The sequence below is a fragment of the Triticum dicoccoides genome, chromosome 5B, assembly GCF_002162155.2.
Source record: "Triticum dicoccoides isolate Atlit2015 ecotype Zavitan chromosome 5B, WEW_v2.0, whole genome shotgun sequence".
Taxonomy (NCBI): Eukaryota; Viridiplantae; Streptophyta; class Magnoliopsida; order Poales; family Poaceae; genus Triticum; species Triticum dicoccoides.
In genome coordinates, this window is record NC_041389.1 from 434,277,527 (window position 1) to 434,296,868 (window position 19,342).

The window sequence follows — 19,342 nt, forward strand, 5'->3', positions numbered from 1 at the left end:
TTTTCTTGTTCTCAACCACCGTGATTCAACTCATCTACAAAAAGAATGTTAGTGATCCTTTAGACCCCTATACAGTCAAGCTAAAATTCTAACGGCTATGCTTTGCTCATTTGAAAAGGGTCACCTTTTCCATGTCGGTGCGACTGATCAATGAATTTCCAACCTAACTTGTCAAGAATACTTTGTATTGCTTGACTAGAGTGGTCAATGTACAAAAAGAAATATGTGGTCAACTGACTAATGTTCCTGGTAAAGAAAACAAAGGAATGTCTATCAAAGAATGGTTTCAGAAATTAGGCCTGCCCCACAACTGAAGGCATCTGCGGTCGACTAATCTGAAACACAAATAGAACCAAAGAACAAATTAGCAGGTTACAAAATAGCTGTCAATATCTACTAGTGATAAAAACGATGTGTATTTCTTCGAGAAAAGGCACTGCATATAGTTTAGATAACCAAGATAGCTGATGAGATCGTTAATAGTACCTATTGGACGCCTTTTACCCTCCATTGCTTTCTTCTTTTCATGACAGCTTTGGCAGAGGAAAGGGCCTTGCCAACCTTGCATTTTTTCCTGTTGCAGTGGGTTAGCATGTATGGAAATCCCCTGACCAGATTTCAGTCTAAACTGGCAAATCGCACAGCTGGAGGGTTCAAACATGTTCCGAAGTGCGTATCCTGTACTAAGCCTACAAAGAACAAGCAAAACAGAAAGCAAAATCATAATATGAAAAACTATTAGTACTTGTTACAAGCAAGACGTATTCACATTACAGCATGGAGTATCCGTTTAGTGAAATGCTTAGAATCACCTCGTAAACTTGAGCAAAGAAAATGCTAACTTCTATAACCCCAATAAGAATTTAACTATCAACTGTAGTTGCTAGTGCGTTCCTGTTTATCTCAGAGCTGAAGAGCTGCACTGCATTGATGTCAGTCTGAAACTGCAGCTGCATAACTAACAAGTAACCATCCCATCTAATATATGCACTCTGAATTTTAGTCATCTATTGAGCACTTTTAGCTTCACTGCTAAGCTAGCACGAGTGATTGATACTACGCTATGCCACTCATACACATCAACCATGTCTGTCTGGCTTGATCGAGGACATCAATATGTAGATGACCAGAGAAAAGAAGAGGGTTCAATGTAGTGGAGATTGGAAAAGGAAACAGCAGATAAATTGAGCATTAAAATGAAAATATGCAATGGAACATAAATGCGCTGCATGGCTGACACCATCAATCAGCAATGCCAACTCATCTGCTGTTTCCAGTAATTCAGTTCCTACTATCAGCAGACAGCAATATCAGCTTGTTGCCCATATGAGACAAGATATAGGTAACTGGAGAAGCTACAAATCCAAGACTAATAAGCCTACGTAGCTTTCAGTGGCATCTAATATGTTACAGATCTACAGTGCTATATTGATGCTTTTAAGGCCATCAAATCGAGAAAACTCAGGCCATCAGAATCACCAGACAAAAATGACGACTAATTAAAATATGATTTACCTGAGCATTCGGTTAATTTCAAGTTGGTGTATATACTAGTGTACATGTCTGACAACACAATGGACAATCCTAATGCTGTACAATGGAATATTTATGTTCTTTTCTCTTAGAACTGTTATCCAGCTCCTAGCTGGTACCCCAAGTGAAAAAAGGTCTAGAATGTTGGTTAACAGAATATACCTTCGTGAAAGCATGGCAGACCCGTCCTCAAATATTTCTTCCACCACATCCGGCTCAGCATATTCTCTATCTATTTTGAAAGATGCATCTGAATTTTTTCGGCGGAACATGTTATTTTTCAGATCAACGCGGAACATATTATTGAGCACGGTTTTTCCCTGCCACTTTGTTGGAGGACTAGGAGCTAGTTTTTCTGGAGGTAGTATGTCCACCACGATGCAGGTAGTATCATCTCGTAGTCCTCGAGGTAGGGTTGCTTCCTTCAGATAAGAAAATATATCACGAAATGAGGGGCCAGAAGTTTGAGTCTATTAACCAATGGAAATGATTGTAAATTAGTTACATTAACAATTCGATTGGCAGCTATATCGGATGGGTATCCACGAGAACATTCAAGAGCCATTTCAAAAGTCAAATCATCCCAGACACCATCACTTGCAATGATAATTCTGCCTCCAGCATTGGATAGCTGCAACAAAAATGCAATAGAAAATCAAAATAGTGTCACAGCAAAGAGCGAACTATGCTCTGCAGTGGTGAGACGTAGAATCACACCATGAACTACAGATGTTGTGGAATATTATAGAAGAGGTCATCTTAAAGGAAATCTGATGATAAATAGGCACCCAAACAAAAACATTTGTGAAAATAAAAAAGAGATATGTGGTGCAGAAGAATTTTCATATGAGCAAACCTTCACTTGCTTCACATGAGGAACAGGGATGATGCATTCACCAACATCCATATCCCCGATTGATCTAGATAGGCACAAACCACCTGGCCAGCATCTTAAAGGACCAACCTGAAAAGGTACATGATAAATTTCAATAACAGAAATGATTATAACAAGCAAAACAAACAGTGACCAGATTATCCAATAAAAGAGTAGATCAAACAAACATAAGAATTGAGTTAGACATTGATGATACAATGGATGTAAGATGAACATTCTCTAAATTAAACAAATTTGGAATACAAACACGGTAGAGTTTTACACGCATACCAAAGTATTCAATACTCATCAATCCCCACGCAAAATACAGAGAGGGAACAACAACAGGAGTTGTTAAATAAAATCTGCAGGGTGCAGCCAAAAATAGGAATTACCTTATGGCTGAAAAACCAGCAGCACAAGAAATTTAGTCCATCATATCATAAGCTAAGATATTGTTTGGTAGGCACTTAATTTAACAGTGATGTCAGGTGCACGTACGACACAACATATTTGAGAATTAAGAAACAGATGGTTAGCAGGTTACTGCAGAAAATGAGAACTATCAGATTGGTAACATGTAACACCATGCATCCACACCGCAAATCCCAACTCAAGAGCACAACAGATTAAAGGTAAAAGAGACGAACCTCTGGACCACCAACTACATTCAGTTTTCCAACCTTGCTTCCCCATGCAGTTACACGTTCCACCCTGTAAAATGAACAGGTCAGGAACTGCACAGTTCTCAACAAATTACCTCAAAGGCAGAACTTACTCATCTCGGTTGGAGTCGAAGCGATGATCAGCTGACAAATGGTATAGTGAACCATCAGCTGACTCTAGTATGCAGCGCGAATCACCGACTGATGCTACTGTTACAACCCACTCGTCTATTATCACAAATGTCACAGTTGTACCAGAACTTTCAGCTGAAACAGCAAAAAGACTGTTTCAGAAGATAATAGAGATGCATCACTTGAGGTGTTAAGGAAGACAAATTAAACAAAAACACGATTGTCTCAACCACGCGGCCTAGCACTACAGTTAACTCAAGAACATATCTGATGGTGTAAATATCTAATCAACCAACTAGAATGACTATGAATGGTTCATACAGCTTTACTTCGTCCTTGACAACAAACAAAGTGCTAAGTCCCTGCTTGGAACACATGAATTCCACAGGATGACAGGAATAGTTCGATTGCCATAAGGATCAGGAACATTTCCAAGTTCACAAGATGGCCTAAATAAACAGTAACAGCATGTGCACTAACGAACAGTCATATGAAAAACTACAGTGTATGCCTATTTTCTCAAGGAACTGGAAACTTTACATCAACAAGGTAAACAAGGATAGGCCTGATTTACCTGCTGCTTGCAAATCTTTATCTGTCTTGACAAATGCTGCAACGAGTGAACGTGGGAGCACTGCAAGCCACTCATCCCTGGTCAAACCTGAAGGGGTAGCACGCAGGACATTGTTCAGCAGATTGTTCTTCGCGTATATGGCCGCTCCAGATCCATGGTGGCCATCAAACAGCTATAAATATGTGAGACAGTAATCAGTGGTCAGTGATCAATCAACAGAAACACACCACCCCGATTAAAAAATGACCAGCCAGGCCACTAAATAAATCAAATGATGGCACCGGTCAACCTGACAATAAGATTAAGACACGAGATCATTTGGATCAAAGGTAATATTTCGTTCCTAGTATGTTTTTTACTACAAGTAATTTTTCATACGTAGCAGGCTCCCAACACTCTTTCTTGGTCATGAACTAGCAGCCTACGTGCAGACGACCAACAAATATTCTGAACCCTACCAAAAAGGCATGGCAGCTCCGCCAAACGCGACAGAGAAAAACATGCTGGGTGGGTGTCAATCATGTACAGGAGGCTGAAGGAGTGGCCTCCATGTCGCACAGTTCCGGGCGGGTATTCTAGAACCTTCTGTCTCTTTTCTTCCCGGGTATTCTAGAACCTTCTCGAGAGACAGGCATGGGCATGGGCAGGGGCAGGGGAAGGGGGCGCGGGGGGGGCAATGCAGTACCGCGAAGACGGAGAAGGAGGTGGAGGGGTCGCCGGCGACGCGCTGGCCGGCGTCGGCGAGGAGCAGCGTGACGTCCTCGCCCTTGCGGCTGCGGCTGGCCTCCCCGCAGAGCACGTCGGGGCGCTCCATCCGCTCGCTCGTGACCTCCCGCCGCAGCAGCACGCCGAGCGGCACCGCCGCCATCGCCATGGCGCCGCCGCACCGATCGCCCGCCTCCCCCCAAACCCTCCTCCTCCCCCTGCTCCTCCCAGGAAGAGCCGCTCAATCCAACGGCTCGCCCCCCACGCTTCGCCCCCGTAACGGAAAGAGGGAGGAAAAAATCCACGCGGAATGGCGCCGCTGGTGGGCCGCGCGCGATCGTGGGCGCCACGCGGAAGGGAGCGATCGAGGGAGGGAAGGGAGGGAAGAGGGACGAATGCGTTGCGATTTTATCGGGGCGGAGACGCGCAGTGCGGTTATGACTTGACTCGTGCCAGCTCTGTTTTGTTCCCGCTCCGTTAGTTTCTGCTCTGCTGCGTGCCTGCGTCCCTCTCTTGTTCCGGCCCAGGTGCGTGCGAGCTGGATGCGTGCGTGGACGGGTGGGGCCGGGGGGTCTGAGAACCCGAGAGGCGGCCGGCCCGGCCGGCCGGGCGCTGTCGCTTGCTCGGCCTCGATCGGACGGTGGCGCGGGTTTTGACGGGGTCAGGTGAAGATGCACGTGCGGAGCGGCGCCGGCGAGAGGGGAGGTGGTGGCCAGCGTGGCCGGCGAAAGGACCTCAACTGTTTTCTCCTTCTTATTATTGGGAACGTTTACCATCACCCCAAACGAATCGCAACGGCCGCGTCTGTCACCTTGTTTTTTTACGGGTAACTAGCGACTTTATTAAACAGTAATCAACATCGAAATACAAATAATGTCTGGGACTGTCCCTAGCCAAATGTGGCGACCTACAGCGAGAGACGTCGCCGCTTTCACCAGTGCATGAGTTTCGAAATTGTTTTCTCTATGTTCAAACTTGAACTTGACATGATGGAAATTCCTTCTCCTCTCTGATATTTCGTGTAACACCGGTGCATAGTGTGTTGCCGATGCCATTCCTATGTTATTCACCACTTCCAAGCAATCAGATGCAATCTGCAAGCGAGTTAGATTCAGGTCCGTGGCCAAAGCCAAGGCTTCATTGCAAGCATGAGCCTCCAGAGCAGCTGCATCATTCAGACCCTTGAAAACCACTGCCGAAGCCTCCAGGAAGAGACCTTCTTTGTTTCTGCATATCACAGCTGCTGCGCCCATATGGCCCTGCCTCGATATGCCCCCATCCACATTGAGCTTTGCTTCTTCTTCCTCTGCCGCATCCGTCACCTTCCCTGCATGATACGCGTTCAAGTGAGGCCCGCACATCATCCTTCGCCGGACACGTTTCTGCAACACGGGCTATGCTTTTGAAACATATGTGGTGTTGCAATGGTTTTCGACGGGTCTATGTTTTATAACAAAACCTCTTTTATAGAAATTTTCTGCAATAAGACCTCAGTTGCAAAAAAAAAAACTCAGCTGCAAAAAAATGCAACAAAACAATTGTTTTTTTTTGCGGGGGAAAAGCATTTCATTAATTGATAATGGTTTTACATTCCTCACTAATGATAGTGCTAATCTCCTGGGGTACATTAGAGAGACAGCATGCAGTGCGTTGTTGGCCACGACCAATGGCTGCCATGGCGTGGCTTGCCTTGTTCTGTGCTCTGCCAATTCGTCGGACGTGGGTCTCCCTTTCCTTGAGCAAGTCAGCCACATCTGCAAGTTGATACATGTTGCTAGATCGGTCTGGTGTACTGGACGAAAGTAGAGTGACTAACTCGGCGCAGTCGGATTCCACCATAATGGATGTCGTAGACCAATGCAGCGCTAGTCGTAGGCCTTCTTCGCATGCTGCTAGTTCTGATTCGAAGGGGCTTTGGCAGTTGAAGAGCCACCTACCAGCTGCAAATATCACACTACCAGTATGGTCACGTAATATCATTCCTGCTCCCGCCGTTCCATCAGCAGCAACGAAAGAACCATCAAAGTTCAGCTTGACACAACCTTCCGGTGGCGGTTCCCATTCAGCCGTGGACAGTTCAGACTGCTCGCGTTTGGATGGTTTCTTTTGCCCTGCTAAACCTGCCGGTTGCTTGCCTTTAGTCAGGTCCTCATTGGGATAGTGTTTGATCAAAAGCAACGTCTCCACATAGCTGCACAAAAATCGCCTGGACGCTTCTATCGGGATGAATGGCTTCTCATGTGTGAGTTCATTACGGACGTACCAAACTCGCCATAACAACATTAGCAGGAGCATACGACGGGTGTCATCCAGGTCCTGTAGAACTAACAATAGCCAATCTGGCTCATCTCTATGCATGACTTCATCCGACGGCAGGTCCCACACCCTACGCATAGCATCCCAGAGATCGCGGGCATGAGGGCACCTGGTTAATGCATGTTGGGTAGTCTCGGCTTCAAGGCCACATATTTCGCAGGTGTTCTCCAACTCTAGGTGTCGCCGACGTTTATTCTCACGAGTTGCTAGCGCATCTCGTGCTGCTTTCCAAGCAAATACGTTAACCTTTGGTGGAGCTCCACTATTCCAAAACAGCTTCCATGCCGTCCGAGATCCATCAGGTCGGGAGCTGGACTGACCTTCACCATCGCCTGTCATGATCATATCCCTAGCCATGTTATAAGCAGACCGCACTGAGAATCGTCCATGCTTATCTGGGTGCCAAGCAATAGTGTCAGCCTCTAGGCGCCGTGATGGTTTGATTTTGAGAATTTCCGTTGCATCAACAGGGAGAAAATGTTGATGAACCAAGGTTGCGTTCCATGAACCGTCCACGTTCAGGAGATCAGCAACCCACCTCAGTCTGCATCTTCCTTTAGGTGTGACTGGTTGGAGAGAAGGTCCCCGGGGAATCCATGGGTCGCGCCATAGACGGATACTAGCTCCATTACCCACACGCCAAATGCAGCCCTATTTTACCAACTCCAAACCATACTCTATCGCTTGCCATGTCGAGGATGCATTCCCACTGAATACCGTGTCTGTGATTTCGCCATTGGGATAGTATTTTGCTCGAAGGACCTGCGCGCATAGCTCTCTGGGTACTGGATTAGGCGCCACGCTTGCCGAGCTAACAGTGCCTGATTAAACAACCGGAGATCCTTAAACCCCATGCCGCCTCGCATTTTGGGCCGCAACATGATGTCCCATCCGACCCAATGAGTTTTGCGTTTACCTCTTTCTGCACCCCACCAATATCGACGAATCATCTTTGTAATCTCATCACAAAGGCCAGCCGGGACTTTGAATACGCTCATGATGTACACAGGAAGAGCTTGTGCAATGGCTTTGATTTTTATCTCCTTCCCCCCAATGGACAGATAATTATCACCCCATTCCATCAAATTCTTTGCTAGTTTCTCCTCCAAGCTCTTCAATTTACCCCTACTCATCCTACCTTCTGGTGTTGGGAGACCGAGGTATTTGGCTTCAAAAGTAACCTGAGTTATCTGCAATATGCCCTTTATATTGTTCTGTACCGTCATCGGGCATGCGGGGCTAAAAAGAATTGAACATTTTTGGGGGTTGATGACTTGCCCCGTCCCATTAGCATATGTCTCGAGCACACACTTGACCCTTACAGCCTGTTCTGGTTCTGCCTTAAAGAAAAGCAGAGAGTCATCTGCAGATAGCAAGTGTGAAATTCCCGGGGCCCTTCGGCAGACTTTGAGCGGAGTGATCATACCCTGGGTATTTTCACGACGTAGGAGTGCAGAGAGACCGTCAGCGACAAAAAGGAACAAGAATGGAGATAGTGGATCACCTTGGCGTAGACCTCTGGAAGGGACGAATGAATCAAGGAGGGTACCATTAAATTTAACCGACTAGCTCACCGAGGTAACGCAGGACATAATCCAATCAACCCATCGGGGAGCGAAACCCAACCTCTGCATCATTCTTCTGAGGAAGTCCCAGTCGACTCTGTCATATGCCTTAGATAAATCCAATTTGTATGCACAAAAGGATTCATGTACCTTGCTGCAGTGCTCAATTGCATGAAAACACTCAAACGCCACTAATGCATTGTCAGTAATCAAGCGCCCCGGGACAAAGGCACTTTGATTCAGTGATACAATCTCACCAAGTATTGGCCTGAGTCTATTGACGAGACATTTTGCCACTATCTTGTATAGGACTGAGCACAGACTGATAGGGCGGAAATCTTTAAGAGTTTCCGGTTGATCTGATTTTGGAATGAGCACAATCGCTGTGGAGTTCGTCTCAGAGGGCATATATCCCGTGGCAAAGAAAAGACGTATTGCCGCTACCACCGTGGTCTTCAGGACAGCCCAGTTTCGTTGGTAGAACCGTGCCGGGAATCCATCCGGCCCGGGTGCTTTCAAGGGCCCAATCTGAAACAAAGCGTCTGCAATCTCCTTCTCCGAAAACTCCATGCACAGTGAAGTGTTCATATCTTCTGTAACTTTCTGCTCTACCAAGTTGAGAATTTCATCCGCATTTAGAGATGGGTCGCGGGTGAACAACTCTTTGAAGAATGAAGATGCCATCAGTTCCATGACCGAGGGGTTGTTCTGCCATACCCCCGTGTCGTCCTTCAACTTTTTTATCTTGTTCTTTCGGGCTCTCCAAACAGATTGGCTATGGAAAAACTTAGTGTTTCTGTCACCGTCTTTGAGCCAATTAACACGTGAGCGTTGCAGCCAAAGAAGCTCCTCTTTATAGAGCAACTCGTCCATGCTATCAGATAGTCGGCGGATTTCGCTTTGGTCACCATTTGATTGCACTAGCTGCTCAAGTTTACGTCGTGTACGTTCCACCTCTCGCATGATATTACCAAACCGCCGTCGGCTCCAGCCATGTAGCTCCTCCATGATTTTGTTTAGTCCAGCTGTTACCGAAGCCAGATTCCCACTTGTTTGGGTAGCATCCCAAGCCCTCTGGATGATCTCTGGCAATTCGCCTGCTCGTTCCCAATATATTTCATATCGGTTGGTGCGGCCACGGCTTGGTGGGCGCTCTTCCTTCTGCAGCTCAATTATGATCGGTAGATGATCAGAACAAGGGGACACGAGGTGTACCACACGTGCATCAGAGAATAAGTCCCTCCAGCGGTCGTCGGCCAGGGCTCGGTCCAACCTAACTTTGACATTTGCTCTTCCTTTTCGCTTGTTATCATATGTGAATGGTGCTCCTGAAAACCCAAGGTCATGGAGCTCACAGTCTTGGACGATGTCACGGAAGGCTGCAATCTGGCAAGCAGGCCGAGGGGTAGCTGACAAGTTCTCGCATTGCCACAGAGCTTCATTGAAGTCTCCCATCAGCATCCACGGGAGATCACTACTAGCCCTCAACTGCGACATGATGGACCACATTCGATGTCTATTTTCAGTACGTGGTTCGCCGTACACACAAGTAAGATGCCACAACGGATCATTGGGTGAGGCATGAACATAAGCATCAATCATTCTTTCATTCTGATCTCTGATCTCAACTGACAACTGATCATTCCAAAACAAAGCTAGACCACCGCTTTGACCATTGCTATCGACTCCACTGAAACCACGAAGACCCAAACGATGGCGTAGATGATGAACTTTATTTGACTTCTGCCTAGTTTCACACAAAAAAACAAATTGCGGACGATGACTTTGGACGAGGGCAGTGAGATCACGAACCGTCGAGGCGCCCCTGATTCCTCGGCAGTTCCAGCTCAAGCCTATCATTGCTGCTGACGGGGCGCCACACGCGGCCCCGTCAGGTTACCGGCAGCCCCTAGGCCGGTTGCTTCCAAAACCACCATGCCGTCCTCAAGTGCATCCTTCCAATCTTTCCAAAACTCATCCCTGTCAAACGCATCCTGTCGTACCTGTCCAGTCACCGCGACACCATGGGCGAACACAGGTATAGCAATGTTGGACGGCTTCGGGTGGGTGACCCCCTCGCCGGGTGTCCCTTTTTCACCCCCACCGCCAGCAGCTGCAAGCACCCATGATCTAGTCAGCCGCCGAGAGACACCCAGGACAGGCAGTGCCACTTCTACTGATGCATATACTCGTTCAGCAAGAAGCGACAATATTTGGTTGATATTGCAAACTGCAGTTCTCAATCTGATCGCAGATCCAATCAAGCCAACAAGACCTTCTTCCTTACAAAGACAGCAGGGTTCTCTCACCCATACACAGAGACAACGAGGATCAGAGTTGAACTCCATCCCAGACGGTAGAGGCGAACAAGGTCACCCTCTACAGGAACGCCCTAGCCGCCGCACGTGCAGCTAGACGTCAGACTTGCGCAGCACGCGAGCCACACATCAAGCGCTCAGCATGGGAGAGACGACTACGCCCATCAAGCAGACAGACAAAGGTGGACGCCGGCACCGGACGGCGCCGGCGGCGGCGAGGCCGTAAACCCTAGGTCGCCCGCAGGATCGCCGCAACAAAACAATTGTTGCAAAGAAATACTTCAACAAGTTGTGGACCCAGAATCGGTAGAGATCTTGGCATGCAAACGTGGTCTTCAAGTGGCGCAGGAGATCAATGCCGACAAGGTCCATATCGAGCTCGACTCTCAAAGTGTCGTCCACATGCTGAAGAATCAACACAATGATATGTCGAGTGCAGGTCCATGGATACAAAAAATCAAGACGATACTTGCATCTTTCTTTGATTTCAAAGTGTCTTGGGTTCGTCGTTCCGCTAATGTTATCATGCATAAGTTAGCTAGAGTCAGTGTGGTGATGAACTTTGTAAGGTTTGATGGGCTATCCCAAACTGTGTGCTTGATGTAATCTCGGACGAGATTCCGAATGCATATGATTAATTAAAGCGGCAACATTGATCCTCAAAAAGCAAATCATCAACAGTCCAGTTGCGAATCTATTTGTCTCCCAAAGGCAGTTTTTTTAGTAACACCGTGCTTATCCAATTCTCAAAATGTCGACGGATACAAAGGTGAGATGGTGGTTCATCCAGCGCATGTCTACCCACATCTAAATAAGCATTTTTAGGGCACCAACATCTAAATAAGCCGCCATGTCGTATTTTTCTAAACAATGACAAAATTTTTATTAATTGAAAATAACGGTTACATCATCTATAAGAAGAGATAAAATCTCATCCAAGGGCTCCTCAAACCAATCTCTTGTCGCTTAAAATTTTGCTAACCTAACAAGTTTATGGGCAACCTTATTTGCTTTTCTATTACAATGTTCAAAACTAGTAAGAGAAAAACTACAAACCAAAAAATAACAGTCATCGAAAATTGCCGCTCTCGCATACCGTCCTTCATTCTTCATTGTATCAATGACTTTCATATTATCCGAATTAATAACAAGGTGATTGTAGCCCGCTTTGCTGTTTTTCTTTGAGAAGGAGCAAGACCCCCGGCCTCTGCATCTGAATGATGCATGCAACCACTTTATTAATTGTTCACACAAGACCTTATAAAGTAATACAATAGTAAGACTAAAGCCACCGTCTAGGCAACATCTTTCGCTACTCATATCCAATTGATGAAGGGATGCTGATAGTCTGGGCCTAATACCAAACAGACCTCGCAGCCAAACCTAACATCTAGGACTCGAGATCCCATCCAGGACGCTTGCCGGGTATGGGGCACCTACCAGTCCAGCGCACTCCTCAACCAGGACGCTTGCCGGGTATGAGGCCGCCGCAGCCACCTGCCACCAATCCATCTTCAGAGTAGTACTATTGTATCTACCTTGCCCGGTCTAGCTGTCGTCGACGCCATCACGAGGCTAGACCGCGTCACCCTCCTGCGCGAGTCCACCTCCGCGCATCGAACGACGAGTCACCACAGCGCCATGTCGCTGAGATCCACTGCCATCAGTGAGTGAGATGACGCATCGTTCCACCAAAGAATCCGTCCAATGGTCCCTCGAACACGTGTCTACCTCCAAGAATGACGCCCCAAGGGGGAAACGACACCAGAGCGCCGCCGTCATCCGATCATCAGATCTAGGGTTCCCCCCGGAGGTAGCAGAGAGTGGCCTTGAACATCTCCACAGCGATGCCTTCAAGAAGGGAACGATGAAGATAGGCCGCCACCGCCGGCCTTGGTAGTAGCCGAAAGTAAGTTTTCACCTAGATTTGTTCGAAAGAATCCAACTCCCGTGCATGGCCGCCACCACCACCAGGCTGAGCACACACCGCTGCCGGCACCTCCACGATGCCCAGAGGCCGTGAGACTCGCCACCACCATGCCTGACAGGCAGCCACGACCAGGCCCGAGCACCACCCAGATCCAATCTGGGGGCAAGAGCCCTAGATCGCAGCCGCTGTCTAGGCAGGACCACCAGACGGGGACAGGCCCTCCAACCTGCCGCAAAGCGAGCCGCCGCCGGAGCTTCAAAGTGCCGCGCGCCCAAGCCCACCGGGAATGAGTAATGTTGATGTCAAAATCGGCAGATCTTGAGTACGGGGGCCCAAGCTACACGTCTGAGGATCAATTGTAACTATGAAGAAAGGACACAGTGTTTATCCAGGTTCGGGCCCTCTTAATGGAGGTAAAACCCTACTCCTGCTTGATTATATTCGAGGGTATAAAGGTTACAAGAGTTGATCTACCTCGAGATCGATTCGGCTAACCCTAGATTAGCTAGCCTAGCAATGTTGTGATGATCCTGCCTCCGATCTACCCTCCGGTTTATATAGACACCGGAGGGGCTTAGGGTTGTACAAAGTCAGTTTTACAGAAAGGAATAACATATCCGGACACCTATACTTGCCATCCACGCATACGGGAGTCCCCACCGGACACGAGAGATAATCTTCTGTCTTGTATCTTGACGGCCCATTAGTCCAGCCCATGTCAATAGACCGGACGCCCAAGGACCCCCTAGTCCAGGACTCCCTCAGTAGCCCCTGAACCAGTCTTCAATGATGATATATTCGGCGTTTGGATTGTCTTCGGCATTGCAAGGCGGGTTCCTCAAAGAATACACATCGGCTTTCCTCTGTAAAAGAAGTGTATCCAGCTTTTTATAATAAACACAACCCTTAGCCGCAAAGGCAGGATATATATAAAAACAAGAACAGTTTCTTTTACTAAAGTCCTTTCCGATGAAGCGTCAGACTTGACCTTTTGGCATTTTGAACCGTTTTGCTACCCCGTGTTCCGTGTTTCGAGGCCACACCTCATTGGCACGTCCCGTCGAATAGAGATCATGCCCACTTAACACGGGATTGCACTTCAATGATATTTGGGTAATCTAGCCGTTCGCGGCGCACGCCTTCATCGGGAATAGGCGAGATACAAGGCACGAGTAGGGGGCGTTTTGTATTTTTACTGCCTATAAGAGGGCAATAGATCCTCACTTTTTCCCCACGCCTTCACATCTCCTCAGCCTTCCAATCTCCCAAGCTCTCTGCGCACGCAAAGTCTTCGTCTTTCTCACCACCACCACACCTTCTCCGACGATGGCAAGAGCTGGCTCCATAGGCAAGTGGGAGGCCTCCTCCATGATGGAGAAGGAGATAGAAGATCTCCGGAGTGCGAGGTACCTCGCCACCAACATCAAGCATAGGCTTCCTCCTAAAGGTCAAGTCATTCCCACTCCGGAGCCCAGCGAATGGGTCGTCTTCCGCCCCCATTTCCTTAGAGGGCTAGGTTTTCCACTCCACCCGTTCGTCTGCGGACTCATGTACTACTACGGGCTAGATTTTCACGATCTAGCCCCAAACTCACTCCTCCACATCTCAGCGTTCATTGTCGTGTGTGAGGCTCTCCTCCGCATCCACCCACACTTCGGCCTATGGCTCAAGGTCTTCAACGTGAAGCCGAAGGTGGTCGACGGGCAGCACGTGGACTGTGGCGGAGCTATGATTAGCAAGCTGTCGAATACCACATGTCCCAAGGGGGCCTTTGTGGAGACCGTGAAGATCTGGCAACAAGAGTGGTTCTACATAACTGAGCCGCGCCGCACTAAGTGGGCGGCCATTTCGGAGTTCAGATCCGGACCCCCCCCCATGAGGCTCACCTCCTGGAACACGAAGGGCCTCGATTGGGGGTCTCAGATGGAGGTGCTAGCACTGCAAACACGCATCACCAACATGCTAGGAAATAACGTTGGCCTAAACAACCTGGTTCAAATCATGCTCTTCCACCGCATCCTCCCCTGCCAGCGCCAGGTTGCCCTCATGTGGGAATTCAAGCCGGAGGAGCCGCAGACGCTACAACACTTCCTCGGCACTATGCACAAGGGGATGTGGAAGCTGCTTTTCAAGGCGTAGAAGAGCAGCTAGCCTGTGGAGACCGAGGACATCGGCCTCAACACCACGTATCCAGCCTCTCCGGTAAGTAGTCGATACCCCCGAAGACATACCTTACACATATACACATTCGACCTATCCCGAACTCATCAATCCATCTTTCGTTGTAGGGCTGGACCAAGAAATCAGAGTGGATCAAGTGTCCGGCTCCACTGCCTGAAAACCCAGTCAATCCTCAACTGGAGAAGATGCTTGTTCCGGCGCCTTATACGCCGTTGGAAAAGAAGGCCAAGAAGAAGAGCAAGGGGCCCAAGGACGGGCCCCACCACAAAGGTCCTCCGGAAGATAGGCCCGTAGAGACCGAACCCGTCTCCTCCCGCAAGGAAGACGAGGATGAAGAGGAGGAGGAGGAGGAGGAAGAGGAGGTGGAGAGCGACTACCCTCTCAAGACGAGGAGGGGAAAGAGGACAGCCCCCGAGAACCCAGAGGGAGCGACGCCGAAGAAGGGACGGGTGGTCCTCTCGGATAATTCGGACTCAGGATCAGAACACAACCTAGAGAGGGTTCAAAGGGAGAAGCCCACGGCTGAGACGTAAGTATCTAAAAACTTAACCCGTCCCAATATTGCTTTAATCTGCCTCCCTCATGCTAAATCCTTTTATGCTTTTTCAGCCCTCCACGCGTGATCCCAATCCCCTCTTCCTCGGAGGGGAACTCTCTAGCCCCTAGAGAGGCGGAGAGTGACGGTCCATCTCGCGCCCTCTCCTCCCCTGCCATGGAGGACACTGAGGTGTCATCCCAAAGGCCATCTCCTGGCCGGGGAGGGGCGGACGAGACCGTCCAGAAGGCTCCCGAGGACAATACTTCGGGCACCCCAGAGCGGGGCACGGCGGCCCCCCTCACCACCGAGGGTGGTGGGCTTCAACAGCCCAAACCCTCGCCAAACACCATTCTGGAGACCCGTACGGCTTCGGGTTCGGACCAACACCCCCCTTCGAAAGAGGAGGGAGGAGCAGGAGCTCCGTCGACGGCCTCTGCTAATCCGGAGGCCACTGACGCTATGCAGGAGGCACTACAACATGCCTCCATTGTTGAGGCATACCACGCCCTTATGGGTGCGGTTATGGAGAAGGTTCAGTCCGTGAATAGCGGGCTGACAGAAGCTTTCCACAGCCTACTTACAGGCTTCGAGGTAAGCGACGTGATATCCTTCACAAGTATTTTGTATGTATATATATATATGTGTGTGTGTGTGTGAGGCGAAAGCCCATGTGTAGACAGTAGCCCCTAAGACTCTGTCTGGATTAGAAAAATCCGAACAAAGGATCATAAACAAGTACATAATACGATGTATATGTTAATTGATAGGCTTCTAAGCTGGCGGCTACTGCCCAAGCCACAGAAATTGTCGAGCTCAATCGGAAGCTTTGGCTATCTGATGAGGAACTCGACCACACCAACGAGCGGTTTAACGAAACCCAAGGTATGCGGTCGTCCAGCAGACCCGAAAATTATTTTCAAGTTTAGTCAGTTTAAAACTGACCAAAAATGTTATGAATATATTGGCAGTTGGCGCAGCCGAGGTGGAGTCCCTCAAGAGCGCCCTTGTCGCAGCCAAAAAGGAGGCGGAGGCAAGCAAGGTGGCCATGGAAAAAGCGGCCAAAGAGTTAGAGGAAGAGCAAACGACCCGCCGAAAACACGAGGCGTGGGTGGGGGAAGTCGAGAAGGAGCTCAAGGACGCCATTGCAAGGTGCGAGTCCTTGGTGCAGAAGAGTTCCGAGTAGGTCTCCGAGCTCACAAAAGCTCTTGAGAGCCTACAGGAGGCCCGGATTGATGCCCAAGGCGCTCTCCAGGAGATCCAAGAGGCAAAGCAAATTGCGGCTGGTAAGGCCTTTATCATGCAGAGTAGATATACGAGTAAGAGATATATTTTACTGACTAGAGTTTGGAGTTCTCCAGGCACCTTTGCCGATCTGCCGAGGAGTATTGCGGATGCCGTCACATTCTTCCGAGACAAAGAGGGGAGCTTGACGGAGAAGTTGTTCTGGTCGCAATACCTTGCGCCAGAACTTCCAGTGCTCCTAAGCGACCAACTGAAGCAACTGTCCGAGCTGCATAGGGTGGCTGGACTGGCCATGAAGGATGTTATAGTCTGCTTGTGGCTGACCGAAGTCATCCCTAGCATTCACTTCGGACTCGTGAAGAGGTTGGTGGAGGCGCTTCCTCGGATTGATGCCCTCAAGCGGTCGTCCTACATTGAAGGTGCCCGGATGGCCTTCGCCCATGTCAAGATGCAGTGGGCAAAGATGAAGGCCACCGAAATTGCAACTGCAGGGCCGCCTGAAGGGAAAGAGCACCGGCGGCCGGAGAAGTACTTTGACGAGGTCCTTGAGGGAGCTCGCATTGTGGAGGGCTAGTGTTCTAAGGACGTCATCTTTGAGTAGTTGAGTCCAGTTTGTATGAGTCATGTAATGAACTCATTGTGTGTGATAGTTATGATTATGCTTTATCATTAGTTTATCCTCCTATTTTGTTGTTTATATGTCTGAAAGTTTACCAGTCGTCGGCTTCAGCCCCCACATAAATATTACAGGGTTGTTTGGAAACGCATGGCCGCACTTAATCCAACATCTTGGTCCGATGTAGGAGGCGTCTTGCAAAGTGAACTAGGCAATCCGACTATGTGGATTTAATACTTTCACTTAGCCATAAGAGTCCATTGGTGGCGCTAAGTACTAGCCCCTCGTTGCATGATCGGCAATCCGGAGTGCCGTGCCCTTGCAATGCGGCTGGTCAAAAACCCAGCCCCTCATAACACGACATAAATCACGAACGACTCGTAGTATAACACTAAGTCACCGGATCACTGACCCGCTCTCGCCCATCATGACAGTCAGTTTCCACTTTCTCTATTGAGGTATTTGACCGGATGAACCGGAAATACAATCGCAGTAGTTCTCCCTTTACAACCTTAGCCGAACTTGCGGAATGTTAGGTGGCAAACACAGGAGCCGGGCAACCCAACTATAGACCAAAGACATGATTCAGAGCCGATGCATATAATGCAATATCCGGGACGCCGAAGAGTTCCCTATAGGTGTTTGGACTTGAGAAGTTGGCGGGGCCGAATATAGCCCCTAGTGTGAAGGCCGTGCCGAAGTGCGTATGTCAGTCGAACACAGGGTGCGAACACAGATGGTGAAATAATACGATCAAACCAAGAAGGTGATAGTCATCTGCTTATTTTATATCCTTGTTGACACACCGAGGTGTGGTTCAATAGACAATGCCATTTAATATAAAGGTCGGGTTACATGCCTGAAGAGAAAAAAAGAAAAAGTTTTACATAAGGGAAAGTTTAACACGGGGCCTAAAATTCATATTTTGGAAAAACAACTCTAATGATGCCCTGCCGCATTTCTCCTTAGTGGTAAGTCCTTTGAGAGGAATATTTGATGGATGGGATGTGCCAGCCTTAGAAGGATCTCCTACGACAACCATCTTTCAAGTAGAGCTCTTGATGAACCTGCATTAAAAAAAGGGTATGTACGGTCCAACTATGGTCAAGCCACGCCATGGACCCTTTCCGCAGTACGCATTCGGCGCCGCCCAAGGTATTTTCAGTGCATAGTTATGTACGCGTGGTACATAAGACGCAACCTGGTGAGGCGATCGGCGGGGGCCAAACTGCTAATCAAGGTCCGGATCCGTTGGTTTGTCGCTATTATGCGCAGACTGGACTCGTTTGGATACGTCATTGGCTTTATTGGCCGACGAACTGTTCAGCTTGGTAAGGCCACCATATACTTCGGCTGCAAGGGCCACAGTGTGCTCCTTAGTATGAAGGGAGCGCTCCATGTTACCATTGACTGTGATAGGTCCGGGCATTTTAAGCTTTAGGTAAGCGTAGTGCGGGATTGCATTGAAGCGGGCGAAAGCAGCTCGTCCGAGCAGTGCGTGATAGTTACTGCGGAAATGGACGATGTCGAAGATCAGATCTTCGCCGTGGAAGTTGTCTGGGGAGCCGAATACTACCTCCAGTGTAATTGAGCCCGTACGACGGGCCTCTACTCCTGGTATCACACATTTAAAGGTAGTGTTACTAGGCTTGATTCGTGATGGGTCGATCCCCATTTTGCGGACAGTATCTTGATAGATCAAGTTGAGACTGCTTCCTCTGTCCATAAGGACTCTCGTGAGGTGGTATTTGTCAATAATTGGATCGAGAACCAGGGCGGCCAAACCCCCGTGACAGATACTGGTTGGGTGGTCCCTGTGATCAAAGGTGATCGGACAGGCTGACCATGGGTAAACTTGGGAGCGACAAGCTCTACGGCATAGACGTACCGTAATGCATGTTTGCGCTCCCTTTTGGGGATATGAGTGACATATATCATGTTCACTGTCTTCACCTCATGGGGAAACTACTTTTGCCCCCCGGTGTTCGGCTGATGGGGCTTGTCATCGTCTTCTCTTGGGGGCCCTTTTCCCTTGTGTTCGGTATTGATTTTACCGGCATGTTTGAAGACCCAACAATTCCTGTGGGTGTGATTTGCAGGCTTGTCGGGTGTGCCATGAATCTGACAGGGCCTCTCAAGGATTTTATCGAAGC

At 48.7% G+C, this 19,342-nt stretch overlaps 1 protein-coding gene across 1 annotated transcript; it reads right to left on the reverse strand.

The window, feature by feature from the left end:
• On the reverse strand, positions 1–4,652 carry LOC119309658 (probable protein phosphatase 2C 69). Its single transcript, XM_037585617.1, has 9 exons — positions 4,464–4,652; positions 3,779–3,950; positions 3,186–3,339; positions 3,058–3,121; positions 2,390–2,497; positions 2,039–2,164; positions 1,696–1,955; positions 487–689; positions 1–335 (listed from the first exon to the last, which is right to left on the reverse strand). Exons 1-9 carry the CDS (start codon positions 4,650–4,652, stop codon positions 331–333), a joined length of 1,281 nt encoding a protein of 426 aa, XP_037441514.1. The 3' UTR covers positions 1–330.
• Positions 4,653–19,342: the final 14,690 nt, after the last annotated feature.